This window comes from Misgurnus anguillicaudatus, chromosome 8 (genome assembly GCF_027580225.2).
Source record: "Misgurnus anguillicaudatus chromosome 8, ASM2758022v2, whole genome shotgun sequence".
Lineage (NCBI taxonomy): Eukaryota > Metazoa > Chordata > Actinopteri > Cypriniformes > Cobitidae > Misgurnus > Misgurnus anguillicaudatus.
Window position 1 is genome coordinate 26098713 of NC_073344.2, and position 17213 is coordinate 26115925.

The 17213-nt window shown below is 36.9% G+C and overlaps 1 protein-coding gene across 2 annotated transcripts; it reads left to right on the plus strand.

Annotated features, from left to right (window-relative positions):
* Window positions 1-1909: 1909 nt before the first annotated feature.
* pmepa1 (prostate transmembrane protein, androgen induced 1) lies at window positions 1910-16151 on the plus strand. 2 transcript variants are annotated; one of them, XM_073870579.1, is made up of 4 exons: window positions 1910-2292; window positions 11275-11429; window positions 13005-13049; window positions 13147-16151. In XM_073870579.1, the coding sequence occupies exons 1-4, from the start codon at window positions 2187-2189 to the stop codon at window positions 13639-13641; spliced, it is 801 nt and encodes a 266-aa protein (XP_073726680.1). In that variant the 5' UTR covers window positions 1910-2186; the 3' UTR covers window positions 13642-16151. The 2 variants fall into 2 exon arrangements, with proteins under 2 accessions (XP_073726680.1, XP_073726679.1); XM_073870578.1 differs by having other exon boundaries at window positions 1913-2292; window positions 13144-16151.
* The last annotated feature ends 1062 nt before the right edge of the window (window positions 16152-17213 follow it).

Sequence of the window (17213 nt, forward strand, 5' to 3'; positions counted from 1 at the left end):
TTGCTCAATCAGTTACTGCTGTCTGAACATTTCATTTAGGTCATTATTCATGCTGTTTGAGCTCCACATATGCAAAACATAACATTTCAAAAACTGTATATTCATATTACTGAGGTCATATTTAACTTCTTTGAGCAGTCAACAATTATGTAATTTATCACTTTTTAGCCAGAAATCTCAATTTATAGTCAGACACAAAAGATGCATTTCTTCAATTATATTGTTTAATTTCCACATAAATCCCATTTTGAAAAACAGTAGACATGACCACATGTTGCTCAACAAACATTTGCTTTATAACATCATGTGAGTGTCTGAATATATGAGTCATCAAACATTTCTTAAGGTCTCAGACTATAACATCATGCTTCTTTCTTTTAAAGCTTTATTAAATCTTTACATCAATGTATTAGGCCAAATAAATAAATTCTTATGTCATTTGAAACAAATGTCCATTATAGATGGATTAATGTACTGTACACTACAGACAGGGGCGGATGCATTGAGTAAATGTTCTCATATTCTGTATGTGAAAAGTCGCAGTAGGATTGTTGGAAATGAGAAGCAGAAAACAGGAAGTGACGCGTAGTCAACATGCTGTCATTTGCCAAAACAGATGAAATGAAAATGTATTTTTATTGTTATATTTATATAGCATGAACAATATCAAACTGTTATGACTAAAACATTTGTTGACTGTACTGTGATTTGACTGACCCTTATCTTGCCTGATCAAGACAAACAATTCTATCTCTGTATTCATGTCTTTCTGTGTCCATCTCATCATCAGTAAGTCCAGAAATGTAGTGGCAAAAACTCAGAAACAAAGGTTTCAGGTGCAGAACAAAAATGACTTTATTCACTCGAGCCAACAAACTAAGGCAATTAAAAACTCTTTAAAGAGGGGCTCAAAGATCATCTGACCTTCCAACATCTGACTCCTTTCTTTATACACTTGACTTCAAAAATACTCTTATCTGAGGTGACGTACACTCTTTGTTTATCATGGCGAAAGTGCAGCTAGACTAAAGTGATTATCTTAATAAAAACTCAATTTAATGTCACTATGACATTAAATGAAGTGTTGTTAACTTCTAATGCAGTAATCGGTATTACATTAGGTGCTCTGTGAGGAAACAATCATTTCAGTGTAACATAAAGTACCAGTGTATAATCAATAATAAAATCAATGAAACACACCAAAAAACTATCATAAGACACACCAGCAGAGGAAAAGAGGAAGCTGAGTGTGTGCCAAACACATGTGTGTGTCTATCAGCCCATAAAACAAAAGAGAGAAGAAAGAGATTATGGAGAAAGATGGATGGATTAAGACTGGAGACATTCTGAATGTGTTGTTGTAATGTGCTAGACAACCGCTTACGTCACAGACAGACATGAGCTCATGATGTGCCATTCAATGTTATGATCACATACATTAGGGAAGGTTTTAGTGCATTCCTTTATAAGACTTCTTACATCAGATCATCTAAAAACAAATGAGCTGAGCCATGTTTATCATCAGAAGGAAATGTATACATCAGGATGCACTTTTTGCTTTTGTCCAGATGGAGGCGTTTAATCTCTGTGTGTCCAGACCTCAGCTGAACCAAGACGCAGTCAGTAATGTGTGTGAGTACATGAACACTCGTGTGCATTTATATCTGACAATACAATCAATGTTTTCAAACATATAGTTTTATATTCCAGATACAACAGATAGAATGGTATTACAATTCTTTGGTATAATCTTGGAAACTATTCAAACATGTGATCCTGTTATTGTTTATGAATATTTTATTTTAATTTAAACAGATAAACTGATCGATATTGAAAAGCTTTTATCACCGTTTGATTTGATTGGCTTTGAACTGTGTGAAAGGCCAAGTCTGGCAGTGACGTCAGACTGTCTGCTTCGAGACCCCGCCCACCACAGATTCCCAGCCAACTTGGACTTGAATGTGGTGCGCGCGGCAGACAGACGACACGGCTGGGAATATCGCCGGGAACACTGGAGTACAGACAGCCGGACGGAGTGAGGGGGAAGTCGGCTAGACGACAGCCCTTCATAACCGCCACCGGTAACACTGAAGGGAGAGAAAGAAAACCCGCGTCCATGTTTTTAATCACCAGCGCGCGCTGAAGCGAGCACGAGCCTCGTCAGGCAGCCCGTGAGATCGTTTTAAATGTTCGGCTTCATGGGTCTGATGAACGGAACCACCGACACTCACACCAATGTGTCGTGTACCTGTAACTGCAAACGGTCCGCTTCATTCCAGAGTATGGCCATCAGTAAGTAACGTTCTTTATCTTCTGTTCATTTCGGTTTGGCTCCGTTTCTTTGACGCACTTCACTGATTCGAATCAAAGCGCGAGCTCGAGCACAACTCTGAGGAAACTAACTTACAGCTGAGTTTAGTTCAGTTTGCTTTTCAAACGTCAGTCGTCTTTAATGTCTTTTTTAGCTGTTTCTGTGGTAAATAGTTTGGTTTGTGTAAGATCTGTTCACATCAGTACCTTTAATTCAATTTGAATGATGTCTTCATGCTTTTATCGGACTTTAATGAAATGAAATTAGAGCTGTCAAAAGATTCAAAGCATACAAAATAAAAGTTTTATAAACACCCACACATCCATGTATTTCTTTTTGTTTGTTTGTTTTTTTAGAAAAGGGACAGTGTACATTAATTAACATTCGTATATGTAAATGTACCCAAATTAGCCCTAAGGCTAGTTTTCATTGTATGTATGGGTGCATATACTAAAATATTATTTTGCTTATATTGACACACGGATGTGTGTATTTATATATACATAATAATTACACACAATACACACACAAGTATATTTTGCAAGCACAAACTTTTATTTTGTATGTGCAGTTAATCACAATTAATTTTTTGACAGCCCTTAATGAAATATTAAATGTTGTTGTTTTTTGTTTGTTTAATGTTCATAAGAGTTTTCATTCACAGATAAAGTCTCATGATTTTCTCATCTATGACAGATCATCAAAACTTTATTTTGCCATAAAATTATAAATTATTTATTGTATTATAGTCTGTTTGATTGTTGTTCCTTTAAACCAGGTTGCCTGTTAATGACCCGATGATGTGGATTGATATCAGACATTAAATATTAAATCATGTTTAATACAGAGAGCTGGTTGTCACGTGTCTGGGTAACTGATGGTGTATCTGATGTCAAACCCAACAGATTAACTTATTATTGTTCAGACAGATTCCTCATAACACATTCAGACAGACAGTTTTCTGTGAGGATTTAATAAAGATGATATGAGTCTGTAGAAGACAACATGATGCCGAGTACATCTGAGTTCTCTCTCTCTCTCTCTCTCTTTGAGTCACGCTTGTTCCCTTGAAATAAAGCAGCACAACTGGAATTAAATGAATAAAGGTCAAGTGTCTACAGAACTTGTTAGACAGCTTGTTTAAGTGTCGTCCACACAGTTATAATCCACAGTTTAATTCCTGTAAATAGAAAAGATTTTGACCTAAACCATCTTGAGCTCTTTTCTGCTCTCTGTAAAGATCTCAAAACACAACCCCATTTCCAGAAGAGCTGAGGAGTGGTTAGTGAGAAACAATGAATTATATGTAAGAAATGAATGTTCTCATAACAGACACAAACCCCCCCACCACATTCACCACCATATGATGGGTTTATGGGAAGCAAAGCTTCTTTCCTCACTGTTGCCGATGACTCTCAGTGAGTAAACGTCTCTGTAAATCACATCAGCTGATCATTTACACAGACGTCTGAAGCTTAGGGCTGTTACTCGCTCGAACGGCTGGTGGAGATGTTTTGAACTTAGACTTTAGACTTGGTAACAGTTCTTTGTTGGCCATGCAAACAGTGTAGTTATCAAATCATTCCTGTGCCGCCTTCTTTAAGGTCTCATTATAGTTGTGCATAGATCCTACAGCATTGCCTCGACGTGTCAGTTTGCATTTATACTTATGCATCGTTGTCCGCGGCGAGTAAGCAGACCACTAGTAAGCACTATCCACGTGTGTAACCCACAGTAGCAGTGCAACAGCCAAAGAAGAAGCAGTTTGGCCAGTAATGTAAATAAACAGCAACTTTTGTTATACCTATGAAGAAATGCGGCACAGATTTTTTTTTACCTGATGGGAGAGGTTTTAGTGGACCAATCACAGCACTTGCGGTCCATTTAGAATGGGCACGTTACAATTTTGTTGAGGTGTGCGCCAGTCTACGCAGAACTACGCACAGCCTACATGTAACCTACGCCGTTGAACCTACGCAGGACTATAAATGACACTTAAGGGTTCATATACGTTTATAACTGACCAGAACACACCTTTAGCTGCTTGACACTTAACTAAACAATGTTCAAGACCAGGCTGCTATTATTGAAGCTCACGTTATTGTAATGCAGTTATATTCTAACACGTACTGGAAGTAGCATCCTGACGTTCCCTATGTTTCTGTGTCTGGGTTAATCCCTGTATGACGTTCCTCAGTGTTCTGCTGCAGAAACATCTGTGTTGATCAGCATTCAGAAAACAAACGGAAGAGGAAGAGGAAACAGCTGCTTGTTGGGAACGTTACTCAGAAATAAGAGCCGATCCTATTCGTAAACAATGATGTTTGATCCACAGCTGTACGTTTAAAGAAATTCACATTGTGTCTTTATTATTCACCTTCATGTCATTTCAGACCTGTCTGCTGTGTTCTCTTATGAGGTCTTGATTGTGATGTATGGATGTTGTGATCTTCTAGGTCATCTATAATTCTGCTATTATCCACTAGACTAGATGATGCTCCTACATAACTTATAAAAAAACTAAAGCATCAACTAATTCAAACACAGTTAAAACTCTGTGTATGTTTTGATCATTGCTCTGAATCTGATCTCTAAAAAAGTTATGAATGAAAATGCAATCATTTCAGCTTTTGCTCAACTTTTTTCAAGAAACCTACCCATAGTTAAGAGGTTATAAAAAGAGAACAAATAAAGTGTGTGAGTGAATCATACCAGAGTGACTCTCATCTGTGTTATTAAATAAACATGGGTTGCTGGTAAATGCTGGGTTGTTTTAATGCAATACTGGGTTGTATCAACATGCATTCTGTCCAATATTTACCCAGCATTGGGTTAAAATAACCCAGCAGAATTTAGAGTGTTGAATAAGATTTTAAAGAGCACCTATTATCTGATTCATGATTTTACATTTCCTTTGGTGTGTAAGTGTGTATTAGTTCATGTTAATGATATGCAAAAGGTACAAACCCCAAAGTAAACGATGATGTGAGTTATCATCTCCAACTTAACTCTTGGACTACAACAAACACACGGATTGTAGGCAACAGTTTACTTCCTGGGCCGGTTGATGTGGACACGACATCACGTTTTGTGTGTGTGTGTGTGTGTGTGTGTGTGTGTGTTGTGTAGGACAGACATCAGTGTTTGTTTCTTTTTTCAGTGTTCAACTAACCTTTGTACTAATGTCTAGACTAGTTGCAAAAGAGCACACACCCACACACACACACACACACACACACACACACACACACACCTCTTCTGATCATTATATATTTTATGTGTTGTCTGAGTTCAGCTGTGTGTCTGTGTTAAGTGATGTGATGTGTGTATCTTTATTTCGCTCATGTTAGTTGGTGTGATTGATTGTCAGTTGTGTTAATCTGTTTGTATACAGTGAGATAGAGAGAGAGAGAGAGAGAGAGAGACACACACAGACACACACAGACAGACATTAGTCTAAGTTGTAATTATTGTCTTAGTTTAATTCAGATGTATGTAAATCAGTGTTTTAAATATGAGACACTACAGCTGCTGGGGAGGTTGGGTGAGGGGTGTCTGTGACCCTGAGGTCAGAGGTCAGGGTTGAGACTCACAGGGGCGGAGCTTCAATGTGAATGAACTGTGTGTGTGTGTGTGTGTGTGTGTGTGTGTGTGTGTGTGTGTGTGTGTGTGTGTGTGTGTGTGTGTGTGTGTGTGAGAGAGATTCATTATGATCACATATTAATAAACACAAACAACAAAAACAATCTATCTATTCCGTTATGTCTCTGTCTCTCTCTAAAGCTTTGATGTTTTTATTTGTTTTATTTTCATGAACACTGTCTGCACTTTTATCATTTTCAGTCACATGATTATTTTTCCTTTCAGTTTCCCTGAACACACATCACATCTACACTTAATAGTGCACTCAGCTCAAATGACCTTTGTTTGATTTAGTCTTGTGTACTGAGATCTGGGAAGAGTTTGTTCTGTTGTGTGTTGTTGTGTCTGCTGTCGGGCAGTTGTGGTCATGTGACATGGAAATAGTGGGTGTGACACAAGACAACACACACACACACACACACACACACAAACACTGCAATATTGTGTGTTGTTAACTGTGTTGAATGTGAATTTCTGCACTGCAAAAAATGACTTTTGTCTTGTTTTCAGTAAAAATATCAAAACATTCTTAAATCAAGATGCATTTATGAGCAAAATGACCTAAGAAAATAAGTCTAGTTTTTAGAGAAACAATATATCATTTCAGTGAAATTGTGCCTAAAACAATCTGCCAATATTTTAATAAGAACCCCAGTGAATAGAGACATGATATAGATGTGATTGATGTTGACTCCTAGTAAAGAGAGGAATGTGATTTTACCCTCGGGGTAGGAAGGTGCACCTGGCATCTGCCCCAAAAACACAAACACTACCTGGATGTGTGAGTTTAGAGGAATGCGAGCTTATTGTCATTTAAACACAGAGGAAAGATTCATTAACTTTCTTCTTATGAAAGTTTTCCTGTGTTGTTTGTTTTAAATCTATTATAGTTCTAGTGTTAGTTATGTAAATCTGCACCTGCTTTAGTGTCTGAATTCTGGTTTGGTTTAGCGCTCATCTCTCTCTGTTTAAAACACAGTTTGCATTATTTACTGTGTTTTCTGTATAGACATGTCTGAGCGTCTTCACACAAACACACACAACATGTTCAAACAGATTGCTCCCGACACACTAAACACAAGAATCTGATTAGCCAAACAAACGCGAGCTAAACCATCACAGGGATCGAGACTGGGACCAAGTGCTCACATTATGGCTGTATTTAAATTTATTTTTATACAGTCGGGTCTCTCCAGCAGATGTGTTTGTGTGAGGTGAGTGGCGTACAGTAGTTGTGAGGATTTGTGTGGTCATCTCTGGACACAGACAGATGCTGTAGGACACATTAGTGAGGCAGCTTAAAGCAAGAAGTTCAATAAGCAAATGACACCACGTGTACTCAATGTATTAGGCTCATTGCGGCAGATATAGAATAAAAAGCAAGAACACGCGTACACTTTTCAGTCCCATTTGCATCTTTTATGAAGACTCAGATAAGTGACACATTATGTTACAGGCATACTGACGTCCTATAAACTATTTAAAACAACGATCATGTAATTTAACGTTATTGTCTTTGAAATAATGAGAATAAAAGTGTTTACTTAATGGATATTTGTATCAGTAAAGTTTAAGATGTTTACAATAAAGTTATGGAAAAGTAGCATACAGTAAGTTTATCTGTTTGCATAAATTCATGTTGTGAGTTTAACTAGGAGTATGATAAAGACGTTTATCCATAAACAAGTAATTATCTGTATTAATTTGTAACAAATAAACAGCTGCTGAAAAAATTAAGAGACCGCTCCAGTTTTGGCTTTACTCAACATTAGCGTCTCTTTTATAAACGAGAGGTCTTCAACTTCTCTTCTTTGAGGCACGATTTTAAAATTGTAAATATGATGCAGGCCGAACTTTCACCCTATTTTTACCTTTTTATAGATTTTAATTTTATGATATATGTTTATATATATTTGTTATTATTATGTTATAACTTCTGTTATTATTGTTACAGGTCATATATAAAAAGAAAAACATGCATTTTCAAAAAAGATCTTGTAGTATTTTGCCTTTTATTTACTGGAAGCTCATATTTTCTTTTAAATATTTTAAAAAAAGTCCAGTTTAACATTGCAAAAGCCAAATATTAATTGTTCAACTATTTAAAAAAATCATGTACAGTAGAAAGGCAGCCACACAAACTTTAAATTAAAGATGACAGGCGGACTAGATAAAGATGATTGGAGGGCTGCGTTTGGCCCGCGGGCAAGACATGCCGTAAACCCTTTCAACACGTGTGCAGCAGATACATATTTTGACATGACGCATGACACTCCGAACACATACAGTACAGTGCAAAGTCTTAAATTTGTTGTTTTTGCAATGTTATAGTAATGATATATAATTGGTTCTCAGTCTCTTTAATAGAATACATCCAGAAAATACAGGAAGTGTGTATATAATAGTATTAAAAACTGTAAAATCCCCTTTACTTGAGCAATAGCAGGAAACTGCAGGATCTCTTAAACCTTAATAACATTAAATCCTAATTTCCTATTTTAATTGAATAAGTTCAGGACTTCAGTCTCCTCAAATACACTCAAGATGTGTTTAGTGCCAAGAGAGGTCAGACTAAACACTGACTGATGCATAAAGAAGACATTTAGTCCTGAACATTTTATTTTTTTGTGTACATATTTTCTGTTTCTATCTTAATAAAATAAATATGGATAGACATTAAAACTTTTGCACAGTACTGTATTTTGAATTTGCGCCGCTCGAAAGAGAAGTCAGCAGCCGTCACTGCCCACGACCCTGATACTACCAAATTATGTCCTGGTGCCACCAACTGTACAACTTTGTGTGGGAGTCACACAGACACACAGAACGTTTCCCACAGTCTGGTTTCCCTGCCGACTCCAGCGCTCATAAGTCAATGGGAAACAGGTCTGTCTCTCTCTTTCTCTCTCTCTCTTTGTCCGACTCTCTGCTTCGTCATTCCCATGAAAATTTGCAAGCAAATTGTGACCCTCTGTGACCTCATTCTCTCTCACACAGCCTGTGAGAATAAGTGCGTGCGTGCGTGCGTGCGTGCGTGCGTGCGTGTGCGTGCGTGTGTGCGTGCGTGCGTGTGTGTGTGTGTTATACTATGGTACATCATGAAATACATCAAGTTTGTTCATCATCTGTCATAAAGTAGCAGAAGAGATCACGATCAGAAATATTAAATATTGAGTTCCTGGAGAAAGTAAATATTGTGTTACTCATCATCATTTATATCACACAGATGAAGATTTAACCCTAAAATATTTGACATGTTGATATAAAGTGTATTAGAATGAGAGAAATCTTTCTAAATAAATGATTATTTCTTTATTGATTAGCATGAACGTCAAAGATGATTGGTTGTAGTTTATGTTAGCTGTGTTTGAGTTTTCTCTCTCTCTCTGTCTGTAGATCTGCCGTGTTTATTATTATGTTCTATTCAGACAAAGAACAATCCAGCATTATGAGTTTATATCGTGGTATCTGTGTCTGGCACCCTGGCTTTGGCATATATTTCACATCCGCACCCGTCAGCTGTCTCGACATCTTTTTGTTTTCATATGCAAAACGGAGTCCCTCAGACAATTCAGTCTAGACCCACGGCCCGCTCCGCTCCTCCCCCTGTTACCCATCTGCCCACTTTTTCATTTAGGGTCTGTGTGTGTGGGTCAGCTCAGCTGTGGGAATTTTGTCTTCTTGTGTTAGTTTAACTCTGGACGTGAGCGGATCTAGTCGAGGGTTGAATTTGGCAACATGCAGCTTCATGCAGGCGACGGCTCGCAGCCGTGTGCGCAGACGCTGTGCAGATGTAAGTGATTTTATTTCAGAGACGGACTTTAGTTGATGTTGTGGAGGGTTCATTATACGCTGTTATGAGCTAACAATTGAAGCTTTATCTCTTGATATAATGCTGTGGTTGTCGTCTTGTTTTGCTCAATAATTTGCATGATGTGAGCTCAGTTTTCTGCATCTTAAACACAATTCTGCTGTTGTTTTAGTTTATAATATCTGTGTGTTTGTGAGGTATCTAGTGTAGCTAAAGGTATTGTTGTTTGAAATGGAGGTGAGACTCTGTCTACATGATTCAGTGTGAATCTGATTATGAGTCAATTGTTTGCTGTCATTCACTATGTTGTTTCTTACTGAATCTCGAGCTACTTTAAGGATTTGTACATTAATGATTTGTAAAGTGATTTCTATTTAGAAACAAGCAGTTGTTCATTTTAGGCCTACTTGATTATGAGCAAAATCATAATCACGATTGGTAAAATCATAATCACGATTTGTAGCAAAATCATAATTGTGGTTAATTTTTTTGTAAAAATCATAATCACAATTTCTCCATGACTTTAAAAACACACATTTATTTAACCTTTTTCTGAACTAAGTGTTGCTATTGGCTATATTTGTCAAAGCAGTGATGCCTTTATAAGTGCCTTACAAACACATCAGTCCAGCAGCACACAATTTATAATTGCACAATAATTGGTTTAGCTCGATTATCTTGCTTTTGTAATTGTTTGAAAAACATTTTTTTTATTGCACAGCCCTAGTTAGTTAAAAGTAAAGCTATGTTAACACAAGAAGAGTAAAAACTAAAAGGTTTTTCCATTGCATTGTTCAAAAATGTGTGAGGCATTTAACTCTTTAACTCTTTCCCATTGACGGGAAATTAAGAAAAAACGCTTCCATTCCAATGATGCTTCCCTGACAAGTTTTTATGGTAATCTATATTTCCCCTATTATCAACTAGGTGGCGCTCTTACCCAAATTATAAAAATCTGAAGCATCAACATCATAGAAAACTGTGTGTATGTTTTGATCATCAATCTGAATCTGATCTCTTATAAAATCTCATTTTTCAAGAAACTTACCCATATTTAAGAGGTTATAAAAAGAGAACAAATGAAGATAGGATGAAACGTTTGATAAATTGTATGTTTATATATTTAAAGAAGACTTTTTTTATCTTTGATCTCTTCTGTTTAAATGTCTGATAATAAGCCACTAAAGCTAATTGTAGTTGTATTGCGAGGGACACTGATATTGTTGGTTTATTTATTCTGCTATTATATATTATTACAAAAATGCAACATAAACAGCTTATTAGTTAATGTTTATAAAAGTCATTTTTTATAAATATTTTGTGAAACTTTTGTGTAAATCACATAAAATGCTGGCAGGCAACATTAAAAAAAAAGCTGTCAAGAAAAGAAGTTTTCATTTTCAGGACACCAAAATGTTGTTGTTGTGTAAACAAGCAGCCAAGCCACATAAATAAAATCATATATGTGCTGATATGTGTCTGTGATTTTTGTGTGTTTTTATTTGTGCAGCTCAGCTGGAGTTTGTTCAGATTCTGGTGATTGTTGTGGTGATGATGATGATGGTGGTGGTCATCACATGTCTGTTAAATCACTACAGACTCTCAACACAATCTCTTATCTCCCGTCACGGACGAGCGCGACAACGTCACCTACCCCTAACATCGGTAAGAGACAAACACACACACACTCTCTCTCTCTCTCTCTCTCTCTCTCTCTCTCTCTCTCTCTCTCTCTCTCTCTCTCTCTCTCTCTCTCTCTCTCTCTCTCTCTCTCTCTCTCTCTCTCTTTTTAATGGTCGTCTGACAGCAGGTGTCAAATCACAGTGGAGTCGTTGCTCTAATTTTAGTTTGGGTCACATTATCAGACTCATGACTCATGCTGAGGTGTGTGTGTGTGTGTGTGTGTGTGTCTTTATTTGTTCTGCATGTGTTTGTGTCTGTGTTTATCTTGTGATAAAAGATTTTTTAGGACATTCAGATTTCCTGTTATTGAGCATCAGTGAATGAGAGTTTTAATCCACAGCTCTCTGATCTTACTGAAGAAATTCTGACACCTGTTGGTTGTTGTGATTCAGCTCAGTAATAAATCTACAGTCACTCTTGACTTTCAGCATCAGACATTTCTGAATCCACCTTATTCTCAAACAAGTGATTTGACGTATTTCCCTTTTTTGTGCGAGACTTCTGTTTCAATAGCCAGCTGAGTTGTAGCACGCACTAAACATGATTAAAAACAGTTATGGTAAATTAAGAAGTGTCCAAAAACATAACATGAAGATATATTCAATCATTTCATATTGTTGCTTGGAGTTGACTTGTGACATTGTGAGTTATTTGACGAAACCATAATAACATATTAAACTATTACATGTATTCAGTTTTTGTTTTATAAATAAATATAAATTACATCGCTTCTTATGCAGTAGATGGAGACATGAGCTTATGACATTATTTGCTTATTTTAAAATTATTTGCTTTTTCATCTAAAACACAACAAAAACACATTAACTCTTTCCAGCATTTTTTTTTTATTTTAACCAAAGTTTTAAAGCTGAGATAATTGTATTTTGTGAAAGACTTTTGTTAGAGATCAGATTCAGAGCGATATGTATGTTTTGATCAGAGTTTGAACTGTTCACCCTAAGGGGATACTTCAGTGTTTTATAAGTTGGGTAAGAGCGCCACCTGGTGGATAATAGCGGAAATATGAATTGCTGGAAAAACTTATCAATGCCTGGGAAAGAGTTAATAACTTTTATAAACATTTAACTAATAAGCAGTTTGTTGTTTATGTCACATTTTTGTAGTAATATGTAAAAGCAGAATAAATAAACTCGCAATATGACTCCCATTAGATTTAGTGGCTCAACGGACGTTTTACACAAAAGAGCTCAAAGATGGCGGTGCCCACATTTACATTATAAATAAAGTGGTATCTACCCGATGCAATTATTGTTTTATTCACACACTATAGTTCCTTGCAGTGTCTATAAAAAAGCTAAACACAAAGTTAAATAACAGAATAAAGCCGTAATATACCTTCATCTAATATCTACATATAATGGAAACACAAAGTCAGGTCAGATTAATTTTCTCTTATATGATGACATCAATCATTGTGTTCTCAGTTTCTCATTGTTTGATTGGATGTTAAATGTCTGGTGATATCACTAACTACCTCACAATACTATATATACAACCTGTTGACCGAGTGATTTCTCAGTCTGAACTCTTTTACAGGACGGCAGTTTGTGGTCATCTGATGGTACAGGATCTTCTGGTGAGGTAAATGTCAATCAATCAACATCATGTCTTTATCACGAGGTCACTCATGTGTGCAGTCATCAGAGTTTCACTTCTTCTGTTTCTGTCTCTCCAGCAGATGTATACACCTCGACCGCCCGACCGCGCCCCTCCTTACCTTCATCGTCAACGTCTGCCCCGCTTTCAGCCCACTTACCCTTACCTGCCCCACGCCATCATCGATCTTCCCCCGACCATCTCGCTGTCAGATGGAGAAGAGCCGCCGCCCTACCAGGGTCAATGCACGCTTCAGCTCAGAGACCCGGAGCAGCAGCTGGAGCTGAACAGGGAGTCGGTCCGAGCTCCTCCCAATCGCACCGTATTTGACAGTCCGCTTACAGACTCGTCTCTGTGCCCGCCGAGCGTCAACGCGGGCATCGGCGCTGGCAGAATGGAGGGCGCCCCGCCCGCTTACAGTGAAGTAATAGGGCACTACTATCACCCGACATCATTACCGCAGACCACCGGACCCGGTGCGGGACTGGTACGGGGTGTACTGCAGCCGACCCGACTCATCCGCACAGACAGCAAAAACACCCGCGACAAAGAAAAACACAAAGCACAGCAGGTCTGATATCAGCATTGAGTTAAGTCAGTATGAAGCTCTGATGTTTGTGGAGAAAAAGCATGAAAGCTGCTCGTTCTCTTCCAAATCTTGCCCAGTTTTTCCTTTTCAACTAAAACTTTGCTGATGAAAGTCAAAGGTTAAATATTTTCATCGTCAGTGGCGTTTTATTTCTTTGACAGACAAACTTTGTTTCATTTTTCATCATGAGTGACGGTGGATATCTTCCTTTAGATGGTTTAATGTCATCCAATCAGTTTTTCATTGATGTCTCCATCCACAGTGTGCTGTATGTACAGACTGCATGTGCTTATTTAAACTGTGCTGTATGTGTGTGTGTGTGTATGTCACACGCAGGTCTATGCATTAATGTATGTGTGTGTATATAGGCTACTATATAAATATATACAGTATATACATCTATATCAAAGGCAGAAAAGACAAACGTAAAGCACCATTAGAGTTATTTATATAAATGTCTAAAATTGCACTATTTTAATATAAGAATCTGAGGCTTTGAGCAGTCCACAAATCACACGATAGAAAGACATTGGACTGAAGTGTGTGTGTGTGTGTGTGTGTGTGTGTCTGTATGTGTGTGTTGACCAGTTGCCCTTAACCACACAAAGCCGTCGATGAAGACGGATCTATTAAACCTGTGCTTCACGGCTCGACAGAACAAGTCTTAAATCAGCTGAGAGTTCTAGAGATCAAAACTAAAGTCATCTTAACTAGTCAGACAACTAGTCAAAGAGGCTTCTAGTCAAAGTATAGTTCTAGTTTAGTAAAACTAGTTTAGTTTAGTTTATAAATCCGAGCTCTTTTCCATTCTGCCTTAGGTTTTTTTGAGCTCTGTGTGAGATAAATTCACAATCATTGATGTTGAGAGATTTTCTTCTGTTCGGCTGGGAAACTTTCTGTCGGCTCGGCTCGGGTGTCTCTGAAAGCACTTTATAGACATGTGGGAGAAAAGTGATCTGTAAGCCATGATTTCATTGAGAGGAAAAGAAAACTAAAGCAAATGAATATGCAACTGCTTCCTCACTGGCTGGAATCAGATTGATAACATCCGCCATCTTTTTTAAGAGAGAGACTGAGAGATTTTGGCTGGTACACAGATTAGCGGCCCGTCAATGAATCCGAATCAGAATGTAACTCAATCTCATTCATACACTGCCAAATACTGAGTCACGGGACAGCTGCCAGTCTCATGAATCATCTCAGTCTGACCCGTGAGGGTTTATTTTTACTTACTGAAGTCTTTAAACACAATTGAACATGATCAGAATCAGAGACGCTTGACTTAAACACTTTTAAAGGTGTCGTCATGGTTTGATTCAGATCTTATGAACACAAACCGCTTCAAAAGATTTGAATGAAACTGCACCTTTATGTCCTGTTTTAGAAACGTCTGAATCCCATTCACTGTCATTGTATGGATCAAAACCAGCTGAAGTTTTCTTCAGATAGGCCTCGTATCTTTTGTGTTTGATTTCAGAAGAATGTTTTGATTGAAGTGTTCATATGAAAGTGATTCACTTCAATCAAAGCATGATATTATAAACAGAAAGTGAATGATGATCTTCTCTACAGTTTGACGTGAAGTCTTCCCTTTACAGAGACGCCCGTCTTGTACTCGCTGACACGTCAGTGTGACCTGATCCTTAGGTCAGCCAATCAGGTGACTGCTGACAGGAAGTGATGTCGTATGATAGTTTAGTGGAGAGAGTTGCAATATACCGACTATTTGCCTTTTGATAATGTAGTTTATTAAGATAAAGTTGTTCTTTTAGGTTATGTTTTTTTATGATTTTCTGTATATAAATAATGTTAACTTACTCTTTGTATTAGTTTGTTAAATGGTCAGATATTGTTTGAGAGACTAGTTAAAGTGTGCCTTTGAGCGGTCAGTAAAATCTCATGTCTGTGTTTGTTTGTTTGTATGTTTTTATTGTAATTCCTCTGTTGCCTTTGAGTGTCAAACTGTCCCAATATCTTCATGTAGACGTCTAAAGCACAAGATGATTGATAACTCGGCTCTTTTCATGTTGCGTTAAGCTTTTACTTCTCCGTCTGGAGTCACTCCGGTTTGGACCTTTAGTTTACTGACTCGTCTTCATCAAATAACTGAAGCGTTCCCTGTTAAGAGACATTTCCAAAGATGCACTTTCTCTATTGAACCCTTTGACATGATTTAAAGGGCCAGATGTGATGTTTGTGTTTCTGTCTGTGATGAAAGGCCATTCAACATTTCTTTGGGTTTGCAGTATGGACAGATTTGTTGGACTGCAGTGATTTTTGGGTTATTTGTACTCATCGCTCTCCAGCTGTAATCACTATAACCATCGACATACATGACCTTACTGTTTTATGTTTCGTTTTATTTATATCACATCCTGAAAAGTGTTACTAGTTAAAAGTGTCTTTGTTGTTATGAGAGCAGTTTAAACACATGTTATACAATCTGATACATTTCAATTAGCTGCCAATCAAACAAATAAACATTTTATAAAAACATATATTTGGTGTGGCTGTTTTTCATTAATTCATGAAAACATGGACTATAAAACACTTCTGGCATGAAATCTCCTGGAATGTTTGCTTTTAATCCTTATGACATTTTTAAATGTTTTTGACTTGTTTGATATCATTCCTGTAGTTTTGTATTTCTCCCACTGTGTGGCGCTATAAGAGATGAGATCAGTGAAGATTATTCATAATTCATTCCAGTAGATGTCAGTCTCATCTTTCTGAATGATAAAAACCTTCAACAGAATTTCCATATTTGAGCTGATATACAAGCACTCAGTGATCAACAGAAGATGTGTTTCTAACTTCTGTCTGATTTTAACAAAGAAACAAAACATCATTTTATATTGATGCAGTTTGTAATTCTCTTTGTTCATAAATGAGAAGTTTTTGTGTGATTCATTCATCTATAATAAATACTGAACTAATATTACAACAAACATTTATAACACCTTGTGTTACTCACATTAATGGAGATGAATTATGGATTTAAACACTCATAGTGATTACAAAGAAATGTATAGCTTATATTGAAGTCAAGATTTATGAATGAATTAATTAGATTAGTGAAAGTTAAAAATGAATGTAATGTTTGAAAGCTGCTCTTGTGAAGTGAAATCACGATGAATTCGGACTCAGAATAATAAATGATTTGACTAAAACTAATTTAACATTGCAACTAGTAAAATATCTTACTATACATATCCATATCCATATGAATTAGGGTTATTAAGTGAAACGTCCGTCTGTCATGTTCTGTCCAGCTGTGGTGACCTTGAAGTGACTTTCACCTCAACTCATCTGATCTGTCATAAATGTGCTGGAAGTTATATTTGTTAAATATTAAAACCATTCATAAATATTCATAACAGAAATGAGCATATTTAAAAGTGTTTCTCATATCATTCTGCAAAAACACAGTTTTATATGAGTATTTAACTGCTTTTATATAGTGTACAGTATAGACTTAATAATACACACACAACACTATTCATCTATTCAACACTACTGGAGTGATTTTCTGAGATGTCAGGTCATTGTGATCCGGTCTC